This window comes from Gopherus evgoodei, chromosome 3, assembly GCF_007399415.2.
Source record: "Gopherus evgoodei ecotype Sinaloan lineage chromosome 3, rGopEvg1_v1.p, whole genome shotgun sequence".
Classification (NCBI taxonomy): Eukaryota; Metazoa; Chordata; order Testudines; family Testudinidae; genus Gopherus; species Gopherus evgoodei.
Genome location: NC_044324.1, coordinates 157,478,189 through 157,493,772, shown reverse-complemented (window position 1 = coordinate 157,493,772; position 15,584 = coordinate 157,478,189). Strand labels below are relative to the sequence as shown.

The window sequence follows — 15,584 nt, the reverse complement described above, 5'->3', positions numbered from 1 at the left end:
TCTCCCATTACAATTCATGCCAAAGAGAAGTGGAAGTTAAATGTAATCGTCAACACTGGCTGAAATCAGTTACAGTTCATGACCAAGAGTTCACACCAGGAACTTGTAATGCAAGACTTCTCTTAGTTGTGATTTCCCTCATTGGGCAATAGAAACTGGGTGAGGCAACAGATAAGCCAGTGAGTTCATATGTCAGAGTTCCTCATCAGCCTCCTCCTCCCTCCTACCCCACAAAGAGAACAAGAGATATAGTTAAAGGGCAGAGTCTGGCAAAAGGCAAAGCAAACTCCAGCCATGGCTGTGGACAGCCCTGTTACGGAACTAGACAAAATTCTTGATGCCACTAAAAGGAAAAAACCTGAGGAGCTACTGGTCACGTACAAGGGGGTGCTATACCCTAGTGCGCTGTGTCGTGCTGAGACCTTCCAAGCATTGGACATCATGGAAGTTAGAAAAGATGATGTGTTCCTAGTTGCTTATCCTAAATGTGGTAAGTCTGGATTTTTTTGGTGCAAAATTAAAAGAAAAAGTACTTAGATGTCAAATACATGTGATTATTTTCTAAGAATGCAGAAAAGCACTGAAATTCAAATGCTACATGCAGTAAATCCTTATTTGTCACAGGGAAGCACTGTGCTAGTGAGCTGTGTGTTCTCCTCTTCTATAATTTCAGATATGTGTTTAATCTAGCCGTGACAGACATGCTTCTGGCTGTAGTAAATTAAATACAAATAACCGTGCAAGATTATGGAGATCTTAAATACACAACTGTCAGGGTATTCTAAGCTCTTTGATTCCTATAGCTGCTGTAATTCATCTTTTTTGTGCATATGTACTGCATTATGGTGAAGGTGAAGATGAAGAGATGAGGTCAGTCCACAGAATTCAGAGCCAGATCAGAATCTGAACTGCCCCAAAATTTTGTTAATAACACACTAATGGCATGCTTGGGAGCTGTACACAGGTATACGGAGGCATGGTCCCCACCACTAGTTTAGAACAGACACAGACAAGACAGTTCACACACAGGTCACAAAGGATGGGATTTTCAGAAGCAATCCGCGCTAGCCTAATTCTGCTCCCTTTGTAGTCAGTGGGTGTAAAGATAGGCCAATGCTAAGCACTTTTGAAAATCCCACTGTAAGAGATGGTATGAACTTAAGATGGGAATAGGATCCTACAAGGAAAGACATTATAGGAGATATGTTTTGAAGAGGGCTCTGAAGGAAGAAAGGAGTTTACTTGATGCAGGAGAAGAGAAAGATTCTTCTGAGCAAACCCAAAAGGAATCTGATTGACTAATAGGTGATCTCCATTCAAGTTATATAGGAAATTTAACCAGAGATCTATAAAAAAATAAATTATACTGTTGGCCTTGCAGTGTGTAGGCAGGAATGAGAAAGCACTTAGATTATAACGCCATTTACTAAATAAAACTATTCTTGGAGCTGAAAGTTTTTTTTCTGGCAGAACCATAGGCTGAGCAATTGCAGAGACAGTTCATGGGTAATCCAGGTAAAATAAATTGAGAGATTTTCAATTTATTTATAGGGTTCTTATTCAGCCAAAATAACACAAATCAGGAATATCCATGGTCATATTCCCTTAATATAGTTTAACAGTAAACTGTAAGGAAACAGGAAAGGCCTTTCTGATACCTCCAGAGCGCACTGTCCTGGTGTTTGTTAGCAAAACCCAGTCTCCCTTTCTTGTGAAAATAAATCAGCCCTCTGCTTTTTTATGAGTGTGAGCTTAATTAGGCTCCTTATTGCCTTGGCTGTGGGGGAGACTCCCACCTGGGATACCAAAACCAAAGATGGGATTTAACCCTCATGTTCCAACTCGTGGTCCTGCTTGGCAGAATCTCCCCCCTCATGCACCATTAGGTTAAGGGTGCAATAGCACCACTTTTGGGGGATACATGCCATTCAATACCCTTATCAAAGTTGTTCTCAGCCCAAGGCTGATGATTTTTTTCAAAATACTTGGTAACAGGTTGGTGTCTGTTTGGCTCAGATCCACAAAGGAATGTAGATGCGCAAACTCCAGACTTAGGCACCAAAATTCTAGTTTTAGGCATCACTCCAATTTACAAATCCTCAGTGACAACTGAATGTACTCATCACCTACATTTTTGCTGTAAAAGTCTCCTAGACACCTATGTTTCTTCCTCTGGGCAAATACACTGATGCCTACCTCACACCTAAGCCCCACCACAGCCTTCAAGCCAGAGGCAGATAGGCACTGCCCCAGCTATCTCATCTGTAGGGCCTGATCCAGTAGGTGTACTCAGAGGGAGACTAACTCTGCACAAAATGACTTTGGGGAGGAGGAGGGGGACATATTATGTTTTCCTAAAATATATGTTCTAGGAATTATCTGGGGGATGTTTATGTCCTGTGTTATACAGGAGATCAGACTAGATAATCACAATGGTCCCTTCTGGACTCTTGGAATCTATGAATCTTTAGCCTAGTGTTTAGGATACTCACCTGGGATATGAGAGATTCCCAGATGAATTTCCTGCTCTTCCTGATGAGCTGAAGGGACTTGAGCTGGGATCTCCCACCACTCATGATAGTACCCTTGAGAGGATCACATGATCTTTGGACAAAGCCCTTCCTCTCCCAGTAATACTCTTTTTTGCCACAGATAGCTACTCCTGAGCACAGCTTGTGCTGTACTCTTCCCTGTCAAACCAAAAGGAAGCATATGTGAAGTAGTTGAGCTGACTGGGTCAATAGAGAAAACAGGTGGCAGTTTGAGGATGTTACAGGGAAACCTCTTAATCAGTTATCTTCACTTCTCTGTTCTTCAGTCTTGCAACAAAAATGCCCTCCTCCTTCCCCATGAAGGAGAATTCTGTGTAGCAACAGAGTCTGAGCTGCAATTGGTGCTTCTACACTGCAGTAAAAGACCCACTGCACCAAGTCTCAGAGCCCAAGTAAATTGATTCAGGCTTGCAGGACTTTGGACATGGAGCTAAAAACAGCAGTATACTTAGGTGCTGACTTCCCCTCTTTCCGAGGATGCTTGACCTCCCCACTTCCGTCTGTCTCCGGTCCCACCCAAACTCCGCCTCTTACCCGAACACATTCCAACCCGTTCCCCAAATCCCTGCCCTGGCCCTACCTCCTCCCCTCCTCCTTCCCTGAACATGCCACGTTCCTGGCAGAATGTGCAGAACAGCGCCACAGCTGTTTGGCGGTGGCTGGGTGGGAAACAGGGAGGTGGGCAAAGGAGTGGGGACATGGCGTGCTTAGGGGAGGAGGAGGTGGGGTGGGAGGTGAGAGGGAAGCTTAGCTTAGCTGCTGGTGGGTGCAGAGCACCCACCAACTTTTCCCCCTGGGTGCTCCAGACTTGGAGCACCCGTGAAGTCGGCACCTATGGCAGTATAGATATTTGTGCTTGGGCTCGACCCAGGCTCTGAGACCTTCCCTCATTGTGGGGTTTCAGAGCTCAGGCTCCCCTGAACCCAGACATTTTAGCTCCACAAGCCTTATTCAGTTGATCTAGGCCTTGAGATTCAGTTGACCCAGGCTATGGGTGCCATATCCTTACACTTTGTTCACAAGCTGTATGTCGCAGAAGCAGCAGCCTTGAAGTGCTTACAAGGGTTGCCATTATATGCACATAGGCAATGTAAATAAAGTACAATTGTTCAGGGGATATGAACTTAACTTATAATTGCCGAAGTACAGGATTTCGTTCTCACCTCCAATGTTGCATTAAGAGACACACAATGTAAAAATCATACTTCTGTCTGAAAATTATGTACCTACAACTGTTACATGTTATATGGAACACCTGCAAATTATATGCAGGACTAGTATAATGACTCTTTAGAAAGTTATGCTAGATATTTAACAGGCTACAGTTCTGAAATTCCTACTTGTTTCCTTCTAACAGTTATTTTGTGTTTCAGGAACAACTTGGGTTAAACACATTTTAAATGACTTAACATCTGCAGTTTTAAAGAATAAGGAGGAGGTACCACCAACAGAGCATTCGCCACTGCTTGAATTTGGAGTTCCAGAAAAATTTCAGGTCAGCATGGACTTATTCATAAAGCTTATTTTTAGCATATAGTATTTTTTTAAATGTCTATTTTACAATATCTCCTATAAGTACAAAACACATTACAAATAGGATATATACTTACACATCAAGTAATTTGAAGTTAATTCTCTCAATTACTTTTTGTACGTGGGAATATATTATAAAATATAGAAACACAGGAAACAAAATGTGTTTTGAAATGAAATTGACTTTTGTGTACTAAAAGAACAGAAGTTAATTTTAACTCTAATCTGGACCTCATACTGCTATATTAGAATTTCAAATGCTTAGTGTAGATTTTGAGTGCAATATTTAAAAAATGTTTTGAAAAGAAAAGTTTAATGAAATCATTAGTTGATTATCCCTGATTTCTGTCTATCCTAGTTTAAGGTGTGACTTTTCCAAGGTGAAGTTAAGCATATGCCTAAATCTTTGCGGGATCAAGAGAATGTGTGACTCTAACAGTGCATATGGCTCTGTGTGTGTGTGTAATGTTATCACTGCAAACCAAGAGTAGTAACACCTGATGGACTGTTATTTTTCGTTAGGTGGTTTTATAAGTAATGCACAAGATTGGGAGTCAGAGTTAGAAGATCTCTAATCACAGCTCTGTGTCTGGCTTCAGGCGAGACATTTAATCTCTCCTTTTCAGTTTCCTCATTTGTAAAACAGAGATATTATTTGTTTTTGTCACAGAGATGCTGTGAGACTTAATTCATTTGCGTTTGAAAATATTTAAGAACCTCAGTTAAGACATCATATGGGCTGATAGCAATGGAGCAAACCTGAGTAAAATCTGAGACAGTGTTGCAGGACTAAGGGTATGTCTACATTGGCAGAGGTACAGTGCCAGCAGTTACAGTGCCGCTTAGAGATGGCTGAAGGGGAACCGCTGTTGTGTGTTCACACTGTCAGCTGCCTGCGTAATAGCATGTTCACACTTGCGGCACTTGCAGCGGTATTTGGGGTGCTGCAGTCTGGGCAGCTATCCCACAGAGCATCTCTTCCTCTTCTACCACTAAGAGTTGTGGGAAGGTGGAGTGGGACACGGGGAATCTTGGGTCCTGTCCCAATGCATTGCTTTGCATCCCAGCAATCTCTGTGCTTCCATCTGCATTTGGGACCATCTTTCAAATGTTTGTGTACTGCATGCTCTGCCTCTTCGGTCTGCAAGAATGGATCCCACACTGTTGACCAATATGCTGCTTGCTCTAACTAACATGTCATGAGTGGCAGTGGAGTTATTCCTTAAACTACAATGGCAAGAGGAGTGTGACTGAGACCACTGCATGCATCACCAAGCAAACAGGAAGGGGACTTTCAGAATTCCCAAGGAATTTAAGGCGTGCGGATGATGATGATTAGTCACTTGCGGCCAGGGCAGTAGAGTTCAAACTGATGACCAGAGAAGTGAGAATAGGCATTGTAGGACACCTCCTGGAGGTCAGTTGCAGCGCTGGAATCGACCAGGATGTCTACACTGGCACCACAGCACTGTACCCCCGGTGCAGAAAGCTGTATGTCTCTCATTGGGCTGGGTTTTTTTTACAGCACTGCAACTGCGCAGTTTCTGCGCACCAAGTGGCTTGGCAGTGTGTACACCTCAGGAGTTACAACGCAGAAAGCTGCTTTACTGCGCAGAAACTTGCCTGTGTAGACAAGGTCTAAGGGAAAGTCCCTAAACAGGAGGAGCTGGTGCACAGCAGGAAAGCAGTGGCTACTACAAGATACAAGGGAGTAGCCAATATAGCCTGTTGTTCTCCAGTTTACTACATGAGAAAATTCACTTCTCATGCTTATCTCTTCCATGATGTACTCTGGAACTCTTATCTACAGTGCAGAGGGTATGGAGTCCCTCTGTGTTTGTACGTGTGTTTTCTGCAGTGGCAGCCACTGGTGCATGCTCTTTTTCTTTTGCTTTGGGCCTAAATATTGCCACATAAAATGGCACAAAAGCTAGGCCTTTATTTTAATAATAGTGAACTAACAGCAAGAACAATGCAAATAGCTTTCTTTCTTTAGCTCTCTGGCCTCCCTATGCTACTTGCTTTGGGATGATTTTGAAATCTGAAAAAATGATAGAGTTTTGCAGAAATTAGGCCTTAATAACAGTACCATCTAGATGACATCATGAAGGACGAGAACAACCAAAAAGAACGACTGCAATTTAACAATTACCAATAAAATCTCTTTCCATACAAAATAGATGTTTAGAGCAAATGTATACATATTGTAAATTGTCAACATATTTGAGGTAGAAATGTTGTGGTTCCCTTTTTTTACATGTACTTTTTGTTTTGATGTAGAAAATAAAAAGTTTTCCTTCACCACGTGTTTTTGTCACACATCTCCACTATGATAATATTCCCAAGGCTGTTTTTGGAACTAAAGCAAAGGTAAGTGAGCATTTCAATAATGTTTGATATTACCCACTTTCTAAGCAACTCCCAGTTTTCCCTTTGCAGAAGTTCTCTATAGGATTGCCTGGAAAACAGGAACTCCGTTTCACAAAAAAATTCAAGGTTTCAGCATTTGGTTTTGTTCAGCATTGGGATGTAACCAAGAACATTTGAATCTTTTTGTGAAAAACCAGAGAGAGAGAGAGCAAGGACTTGAACCTGGGTCTCTTATGTTCTAGGTTAATGCTCTAACTCAGGGGTCCCCAACGCGGTGCCCACGGGGGCATCTAAATGTGCCTGCATCCTAGCCGGCAGTGGAACATCTGCCGAAATGCCACCGAATTTCAGCGGCGATGCCTTTCGATGATGCTGCTTGCCGCTGACAAGCAGTGTCATCGAGAGGCATTGCCGTTGAAATGCCACAGAGATTCAGCGGCATTTTGGCGGATGCTCCACTGCCACTACGGTCCTTCGTCTGGTGTCCTCAAGACAAAACGGTTGGGGACCACTACTCTAACTGTTGAGATTTTGGCTATTCTGGGATATGTGTGTGTGTGTATGCCTCTTTTTCCCTCCCTCTTTCTCTGCCAGTCAGCATTTTCTGGTGAAAAAACCTTTAACTGAAAATTTCCCAACCAGCTCTAGTTCTCTGCTTTGCTTTTTCAGATCCCACAATCTGATATCTTTCATTATAAAAGTGGAATTCAGTTTTTACCGATTGTTGTTTGTAATTCACACAAAGACATCGAATCTTAGATCCCAGCCCTGCAAGGTGATCTGTATGGGATAGCCCTTATTGTTCCCTGGAGGCTCCCCACCCCAAAAGCATGGGGGCTCCAAGCAGGTGTAAGGTCTTCCCATGCAAATCAGTTTGCAGGATTGGGGCCTCACTTTCCAAATTTCAGTTCCTGTAAGAGCTGATATATTTTTAATGCAGGACCCTTGTGATCAAAGGTTACCTTAAAATACAGAAGACTCATTTGCCTTTGCTATTTTAAAAGGTACTAGTGGTATTTCGAAATCCAAAAGATGCAGCTGTATCCTATTACCACTTCTACGAGAAAAATCCTGTGCTTCCAAATGTCAGCTCCTGGGATGAGTTCTTTCAGAAGTTCATGAGTGGAGAAGGTACAGTTATTAGATCTTTGTAATGTTTCTCAGTGGCATTTATAAACAGTCTAGTACTATGTTCTCAATTCTTCTTTGGTCTGCGGTCCAGAAAGGAAATCTGGGATCATCAGATTAAAATTAATCTGAAATGGATTCAAATTAAAGATCTGGGTTGGGGAGGCCGGGGACCTGGTGCTGAGGAGTTGAAGGTGCTGCTTTCTTCTTCAACCCTGAGCAATGCTCAGCACTGGGAGTATTGCTATGGAGACATTCAAATGGTCAGGATGGGGCAGTATGCAGGAATTCTACTTCATCCACAGCACACAAAGGGTAAACTGCAGCTTTCCTTTTCTTTCTGCAAGGCATTATCCTTCTTGTGATTTTGCAACTTAACAACTGGATTTCTGAGTGAGCGTCTCCCCCTTTGTTCTCAGCTCCTTTTTTCTCTTGCTTTCATTTGCATCTCTGAGCAGGGGTACACATTTTAGATCAACTCAAAATAAAGGTTTAGGGTAAAAATTTTAAAAGTATAGTGACTTAGAAGTCTAACCCTCATTGACTTTCAGTGAGAATCACCTAAAGGCCATATTTTTAAAGGCATATAAGTGCCTAAAAATGTAGATAGATGCCTAGTGAGATTTCTAAAAGCACCTAGGTACCTAATTCCCATAGACTTCAAGCACTTTTGAAAATTCCACCAGGCACCTTTCTGCCCATACTATCAATCACTTTTGAAAATAGGATTTAGATTTTCTAAGTCTCTTAGGCACTTCTGAAAATTTGGCCCTTTATTTATAATTGAGTAGAAGTTTGAGCTACAACTGACCTACATCAACCCCTTTCTGTAAACTGAAGAACCAGGTATTTCAAATGAAGTTCTTGTGTAAAGGGGAAAAGAGACTGTAAAAATGGCATAGTGGATTTTATGCACATTTCTTTATTACTTCCAGATCAGAAGTGCTAGGCTTATAAATAAACAATGTTTTATGTAACTGCCAGCTCCTCAAATTCCATCGGGGATTTGTGAATCAAGCTGGGCTCTTTCCTTCTTCAACACCGCCGCCAGTGATAAGGACTCTGCAGGCCAAACTGTACTCTTAGTAACATCTGTACAACCCCACTGGCCTGTCATTCCAATTTGGCAAGCTATTTTGATGCTATGATGGTGAAGCACAAGATGGAATAGATTCTAGCTTGTACTCTCCTAACTGTGCTGATTTGGCAGAGTTAAAAGGAGTGAAAAGCGTTAAAGATGCTTTTTATTTCCTAAAGTAAGCAGAGAGGGCACTGTATGCACTCAGGGAAGCAAGAGCTGTTTAGTAAGAGGATGCCTTGTTTTACATACTCATTTTGCAGAGAACTGCATTTTAGCAAAATATTGAGCCAACCTCTGTGTCATACTAGCTACTCAGACACTGAGGTGCATTTCAGGGATTTTGAGAAGCTGCTGACAGTACAGTACAGTGTCCATGTACAATATAAACAAAGTCTCTTTATTTCACCCCTTTTTGTGCAGTTCTGTCATGAAAGAGGCCAAAAATCAGCTGGATCTGGCCAGCTGAGAAATCCCCTCATGTAGGAGAGCTCTCCATGGACACAAAGCTGGCATACTTGATTCTTGTACTATTCTGCCGCTATAACCGGCATGGGGGGGTGTCAAGAGACTAATCTTAACTGATGAATAGTTCTTTGTGGATCTTGCCACTTACCAAAGGTTAGAGTAGCCTCTAGGCTGCTTGAAGTTACCTTGGAGCCAGGTCTGAGCTGGGCAGGGAATCAGGGAACCATAACCATAAGATGCCTGACAGCCCCTGCAGCAAAAGAAGGAAATTTAATACAGCAAAGCATCTGTGCCATATTCTAGTAAACAATTGTTGTAGAAACTAATTGTCAATATTTTGTAAGGGCCTACTCCTGCAAACACTTAGGCATATAAGTAAAATTTACTCACGTTAATAATTCCACTAAAGTAAAGAAAATTATTCATATGGTGAGTGTTTGCAGGACTTAAATCTGTGTTGTTGGAGTTATTTTTTAGCCTGGTTATGTGATAGATTGAATATACACACATGGCTGTGTTACTGATTACTACAAAATGTATTCAAGAATTAATTTATTGTAAACAGATTTTTTTAAAACTTATCATGTAGAAACTGTATAGCTTGATTATGAAACAATAGTTGGAAGAAGAAAGTGAAAAGTCAAGTCTGGAGTGAATGACTTCCAAAATAATATCTGCCAAAAAAAAAAACCCTAAAATACAGAGAAGGACTACAAGCAGAACTGAAGGATTAGAAGATCTAAGCTCTCCAGGACTTTATATTGAAGTTAGCCTGGACATTTCATCTTGGGGCCATTTAAATATACTTTAAATCAGGGTTCTCAAAGTCCCAGCCCACAGTCCATCTGCGGCCTGAGAACTTTCCCAGCAATTTTGGGGCCATGTCTCTCCCTTGGCCCTGCCTGCTGTCCCTGGGCGCTCCTCACCCCGCATGTCCCCCCGCATGATTTAAAATGGCCTAGGGCCTTGCCCACCACCAGCAGTGCAGCGGAGCTGAGTGGCTTCCTGAGCTCGCTCCACGTGGCTGCCAGTCCCTCCCTGTGGACCCTGGCGGGGCTGTGCCTCAGCACGCTGCCCCCGCCCCGAGAGCCCCTGCAGCCAATGGGAAGTTGGGGGGGGTGCCTGGGGGCAACAGCGTGCAGAGGCCCTCCGCCCCGCCTTGGAGCCCCAGGTAAGTGCCACACCCTCTGACCCCATCCCAGAGCCTGCACCCCCACCCCCTCCCACGCCCAAACTCCCCAGAGCCTGCACCCCTTCCCCATACACCCTCCCTCCCCCAAACTGCCTCCCAGAGCCTGCACCTCCTCCTCACACCCCCCAGCCATCAAACTCCCTCTCAGAGTCTGCACCTGCTCCCCATACCTCCCCTCCCCCAAACTCCCTCCCAGAGCCTGCACCCTCCCTTCCGACACACCCCTTCCCACCCCCAAACTCCCTCCCAGTGCCTGAAACTGCACCCCCATCCCCTGCCTCAGCCCAGAGCCTGCACTCAGCACCCAAACTCCATTCCAGAGCTTGCACCCCAAACCCCCTCCCCCACCCAAACTCCCTTCCAGAGCCCAACCTCTCACCCCTTCTGCACCCAAACTCCCTCCCAGAGCCTGCACTCCAATCCCCTACCACAAACCTCCTCCCCCACCCAAACTCCCTCCCAGAGCCTTAGGTAGGTGGGTGGTGGAGTTGGGATGGGCGGGTTCTGGGCAGCATGAATGACATTATTGGCCCACTGGGAGGATTTGAGCACTGGCACTGACTCTAAGGTAAACTGAGTTTGAGACCCCTGCTTTAAATTATCTTCTGTTTTTTGACCTGTCTTAACTTCATTTTAGTCTGCTGGAGCTCATATTTTGACCATGCTCTTGCCTGGAACAAACACATGGATGAAGAGAATATCATGATCATCACATATGAAGAAATGAAAGAGGTAAATTTGTGTAGAAATTTAAAAATAGAAAAGACTTATTAGGTCATGTACTCAGTTCTGATACAGAATTGCTCCCTTCAGTATATTCTCAAGCATCTTGTCCCATCCAGTTTTCATTTTGTCCCAGGCAAAACCTTATTGTGAAAAGACCAGGTATATGATGTTGCAGCCTGTTTTCCCGCTGGCTACTAGTCCTTCTATCTGCAGCCCAATTCCCTTCTCAAGCACGAAAGCCTTGATCCTGCAACATTAAGCACATGCATGAGAGTAGTCCCATTGACTTCAGTGAGACAGTTCACATGCTTAAAGTTATGCATGTCCATGTTTGCAGTTTGAAGATCTTAAACGGTAAATTAAATAATGCCAGTGCTTATATAGAACAATACTAATTGATGCGGCTAGATAAATGCTATCAGTAGTAATGAATACTAATAGAAAGAGATCCATGCAGAAGATTGAGAGCATTCACTTAACACATTGCCATTTGGGCAAGGGAGGCACATTCCAAAATCTTATCAAAAGTAACCACCATTCCTGCAACCTCCTGCTGCTGAACTTAATATATTCCTCTAATGTTCTGCCCTTTGTATGGATGAGAATATTATCAACTACATTCATTTGACAAGATAGAGGGAAAATGTCTGACATGTTTGCTTTAACTCATACATAACTCTTATCACATTCTTGTTTTTCAGAACTTACTTGGAGGAGTGAAACAAATAGCTGAATTTTTGGGGTTCTCTCTGCCTGAGGAGAAGATTCAGTCTACTGCAGAGAATGCCACATTCGAATCAATGAGCAGTAAATCCCAAGAAACACATGGCAAATTAGGTTCCATCTTTTCAGAAAAGGTACATTTATACAGAGTAATGATAATCACAGAGTTTAGAGCAGGTATCCAAATTGGTCATGGGAGCTAATTAACATTTAAAAGACTTGATAAGATACATGACTGTTGTGACCTTTTCAGGAGCTCCCAAAGGCAGAATTAATGTGTTTAATTCGTAGCTGATAATGAATTTTCTTCTCTTGAAAGTGGACATCCCTAGCTAGATGATCACTCAGGCACAGAATGCTGTTCTTTCAAAATATTAGTTCTGTGGAAAATCCCTTGGTTATAAAAGGTGCATGCATCTATACCTGCAAAATGTAGTGCAAAGGGTTTTCTTTAACCTACAATTTTAAGAACACCATCCCCATTCATAAAGATTTCAAGCCTCATATTGATTTGAAATGTGACAATAAGTTCAGTCATTCCAACTGTTTATGTCAGCTTTTCATTGTTACCTACCTCTACCTGACGTGATCTTATACTTCCAGGAATAGTTATTAGTTTATTCCATTGTTCTTTTGCAGGTACTGTTGGAGATTGGAAGAATTGGTTCACTGAGGCTCAAAGCCAAGAAATGGATGCCAAATTTGAAGAATGTTTAGCAGGAACAAAACTTGGAGCCAGGCTAAAATATGATAAATACTGCAAATGCTAAATCTTTGAATATCAGAATGACATTAGCATTTACTCAGAAACATCATCTGTTTTACTACCTTTTGTTTGAGAATGCAGAGATTAAAATAATTAGACTTTCACGCAAGGATTTGCACAAAAAACCCAAAAAACAACCAGGAGAGAGCTCTCCTGCTGCCAAAAATTCCACCCCCAACAAGCGGCAGCAGCTTTGTTGGTAGGAGAGCGCTCCTGCCAACAAAGCGCTGTTTACACCAGCACTTTTCGTTGGCAAAACTTTTGTCGTTCGGGGGTGTGTGTGTTTTTAACACCCCTGAACAACAAAAGTTTTGTCAACGAAGATCCGGTGTAGACACAGCTAAGATATACCTTGTGCTTCTGCCTTGAGGCAGCTTGATGACATTGCCAAACCACCATAGTCATCTATGTTTAACTGAGTCCACAGTCTGTTGACTCGTGCCGTACAATACTTACATGGGAGACATTGTGTAACCAATGAGTTTCCAAAATTCTTCTCAAACAAAGCTGGTGAAATGCATTCATCTTTCTGTTTGTGTATTCCAACATCTGCTGCATTTCTGACACTTACAGTAGTGTTGGAAGGATAATAGCATTGTACAATCTCATTTCAGTGTGTAGCTGTATCTTCTTACTTTTCCAGATCTTTGACAAATGAGAAAATTATTCACTTGCTTTGCCAATTCTTTCCTTCACTTCTTTAGTAAGCTAGCCATTAGAAGATATTGTATTTCCAAGATAAACAGTCATCAACTCTTCTGTATTTTTCCTCATCAATTACACATCTGCCATTGTTGACAGTATTCTCTCCTATATACATAATCTTGGACTTCTGCATACAGATACCAAGTCCCACTTAGGCAGCTTCGGCTTTTATGCTCATAACAAATCTTTTCATTCCATCCATGCTGGTATCCAGGATGACTGTCATCTGTTAAATCAAGGTTCTCCAGCTTATCTCTTGCTCAAAGAACAACAATATCGTTAACAACAACCATCACTCTTCTCATCACAAAAAGGAAGTTCAGAAGAGAAGTGATGGTAGTATGCAACCTTGCATTACATCAATAATAATCTTAAACCATTTCATTTCTTTGCTAATTTGGTAAAAACTTTGTAGGCCACGTCTGCAGACAGAACCAGGACAGACAGTAATCTATACTGAAATGTGTCCAGATCTTCCAAAGGCCTTCTTTATGGACACTATCAAATCCTTTAATAAAATCAATGCAATCTAAAACTGTTTTCTGCTGGTATTCTAAGCCTTTCTCAATAAGTCTTCTCAAGGTGAAAAATCTGATTTGAACATAACTCCTTATTGAAATCTAGCCTGTTCTTTCCTGAATATTTTTCAACAACCATTTCATCCTATTCAAAATGATAATGCAAAACACTTTTTCAGGTACAGATAGGAGTGTCGCTCTTCTCCAGTTATCACAAATAAACTGGTTCCACTTTTCAGGGATTATACAGATAACGCCTCTTCGCCAATCTTTAGAATACATCTGCTTTTCCCAAACCATTCTGTACAACCTTCACATGTAATTCAAATCACTTTCTTTTCAGCTTTTAACATTTCAGCATCTGTTTTATTATAGCCTGGTGCTTTACCACTCTTCAGTTGGTTTATGGCCTCAGTTATTTCTTCAAAGATGATTACTTCTAGCAATATAGGTAAATCCACTATTTCTTCACATCTATCAGTGTATGTTGTGGTTCTGGCTGGCTGAACACAAATTAAAAATGTTCCATCCACCAGACTCCTTGTCATTCCTCTGTGGTTTAAAATCCTATCATCTCATGTCTTCACAATGCCACAACTGTTTGAGAATTGTGATGTCAGTCATTTAGATACTAGAAAAAGTTTTCTGTACACCTCCTCAGCTTGTCTTGCTTGTCTTTGACCACATATTTTTGTTGTAGAACAATGCTTGTTCCTGCTGAATTCTCTTCTTTAATTCCTTCCTCTTTCCAACAAGTCTCCATGTATTTGGTTGGAGCCCCTTTGCTTTCTTAGGCCTTCTCATTCCCACTGTAATCCTGGCTGCATCCACATGCACTTCTTTGAAAAGCTGCCATTGTTCTTCTGTCATTGGTCAGTGTCTGTAACTCTTTGAATCTGTTGTTCATCTGCAGCTTGAAATGCACCTTTACTGCTGGATGTGCTAACTTTCTAGTATCATACATACCCTCTGCCTTGCCTGGTATTTTATTTGGATCATCCCAATACAAGATGGCAGTCACTTCCAACATTAGCACTCTTATATTGTTGGAAGCTAGGGTGATCTTTTCCAGCTCCAATTAATGGCAGCATAGTCTAGCTGAGGGGAAGTTGATTATTTTTTGTCAAGGTATAATCAAGATCCGGACTCTAGAGAAGATAATAAAAATAATAACAACAAGTAAATAAAAAGATATCGGGGTCTGTTCAAAAGCATCTGGTGGTCCAGATTTGGCCTGCGGTCCACCTGTTGACTACCCCAGTCTAGCTAGTTCTGAGTGAAGCCATCATTTGATCTCCATGTCAGTTTTGACTTTCCTTTGGGGCAACATTATTTCCACACATCTATATGGGTGCAAGAGGTATTTGGCTGAATATGTAGAACACATGAATGGTAATGCTAGAGTGCCTATGACTATTTCAGTTTATTTTTTTTCATAATCTGTTATTAATCAGGTTGATTCCTGCTCCAGATCCAAATTTTCTGAAAGTCCAAGGTTCTTGAGCATCCTGGGTCTTGCTTTGGACTCATGTCTCCTCTTCAGTTGTTAATTTGGTCATCTGTATATCTTATATTCTTTGAGGCCTTGTATGAAATTCTTGTAGAGTCCATTGATCTGATGATAAATCATTCTGGCAGAAGGTTAACAGGAGAATGCATCAAGGGGTTTTGTACTAGATCCAGTGGTGTTTAATATAATTATTAAAATCAGGAAAGATGAGTGAGTAATGAGGTAGTTAATTTGCAGATTGAACTAAGTTATTGATGTTAATGAAGACCAGAGAGGACCGTGAGGAATTTCAGAGACATTTAAACATGGTAGGTG

The 15,584-nt window shown here is 41.9% G+C and overlaps 1 protein-coding gene across 1 annotated transcript; it reads left to right on the top strand.

Moving 5' to 3' along the window:
• The first annotated feature begins 261 nt into the window (after positions 1-261).
• Positions 262-14,230, top strand: LOC115648864 (sulfotransferase 6B1-like). The gene is made up of 8 exons (XM_030557115.1): positions 262-490; positions 3,926-4,047; positions 6,366-6,455; positions 7,460-7,586; positions 10,959-11,053; positions 11,749-11,904; position 12,214; positions 12,410-14,230. Exons 1-8 carry the CDS (start codon positions 295-297, stop codon positions 12,538-12,540), a joined length of 918 nt encoding a protein of 305 aa, XP_030412975.1. The 5' UTR covers positions 262-294; the 3' UTR covers positions 12,541-14,230.
• Positions 14,231-15,584: the final 1,354 nt, after the last annotated feature.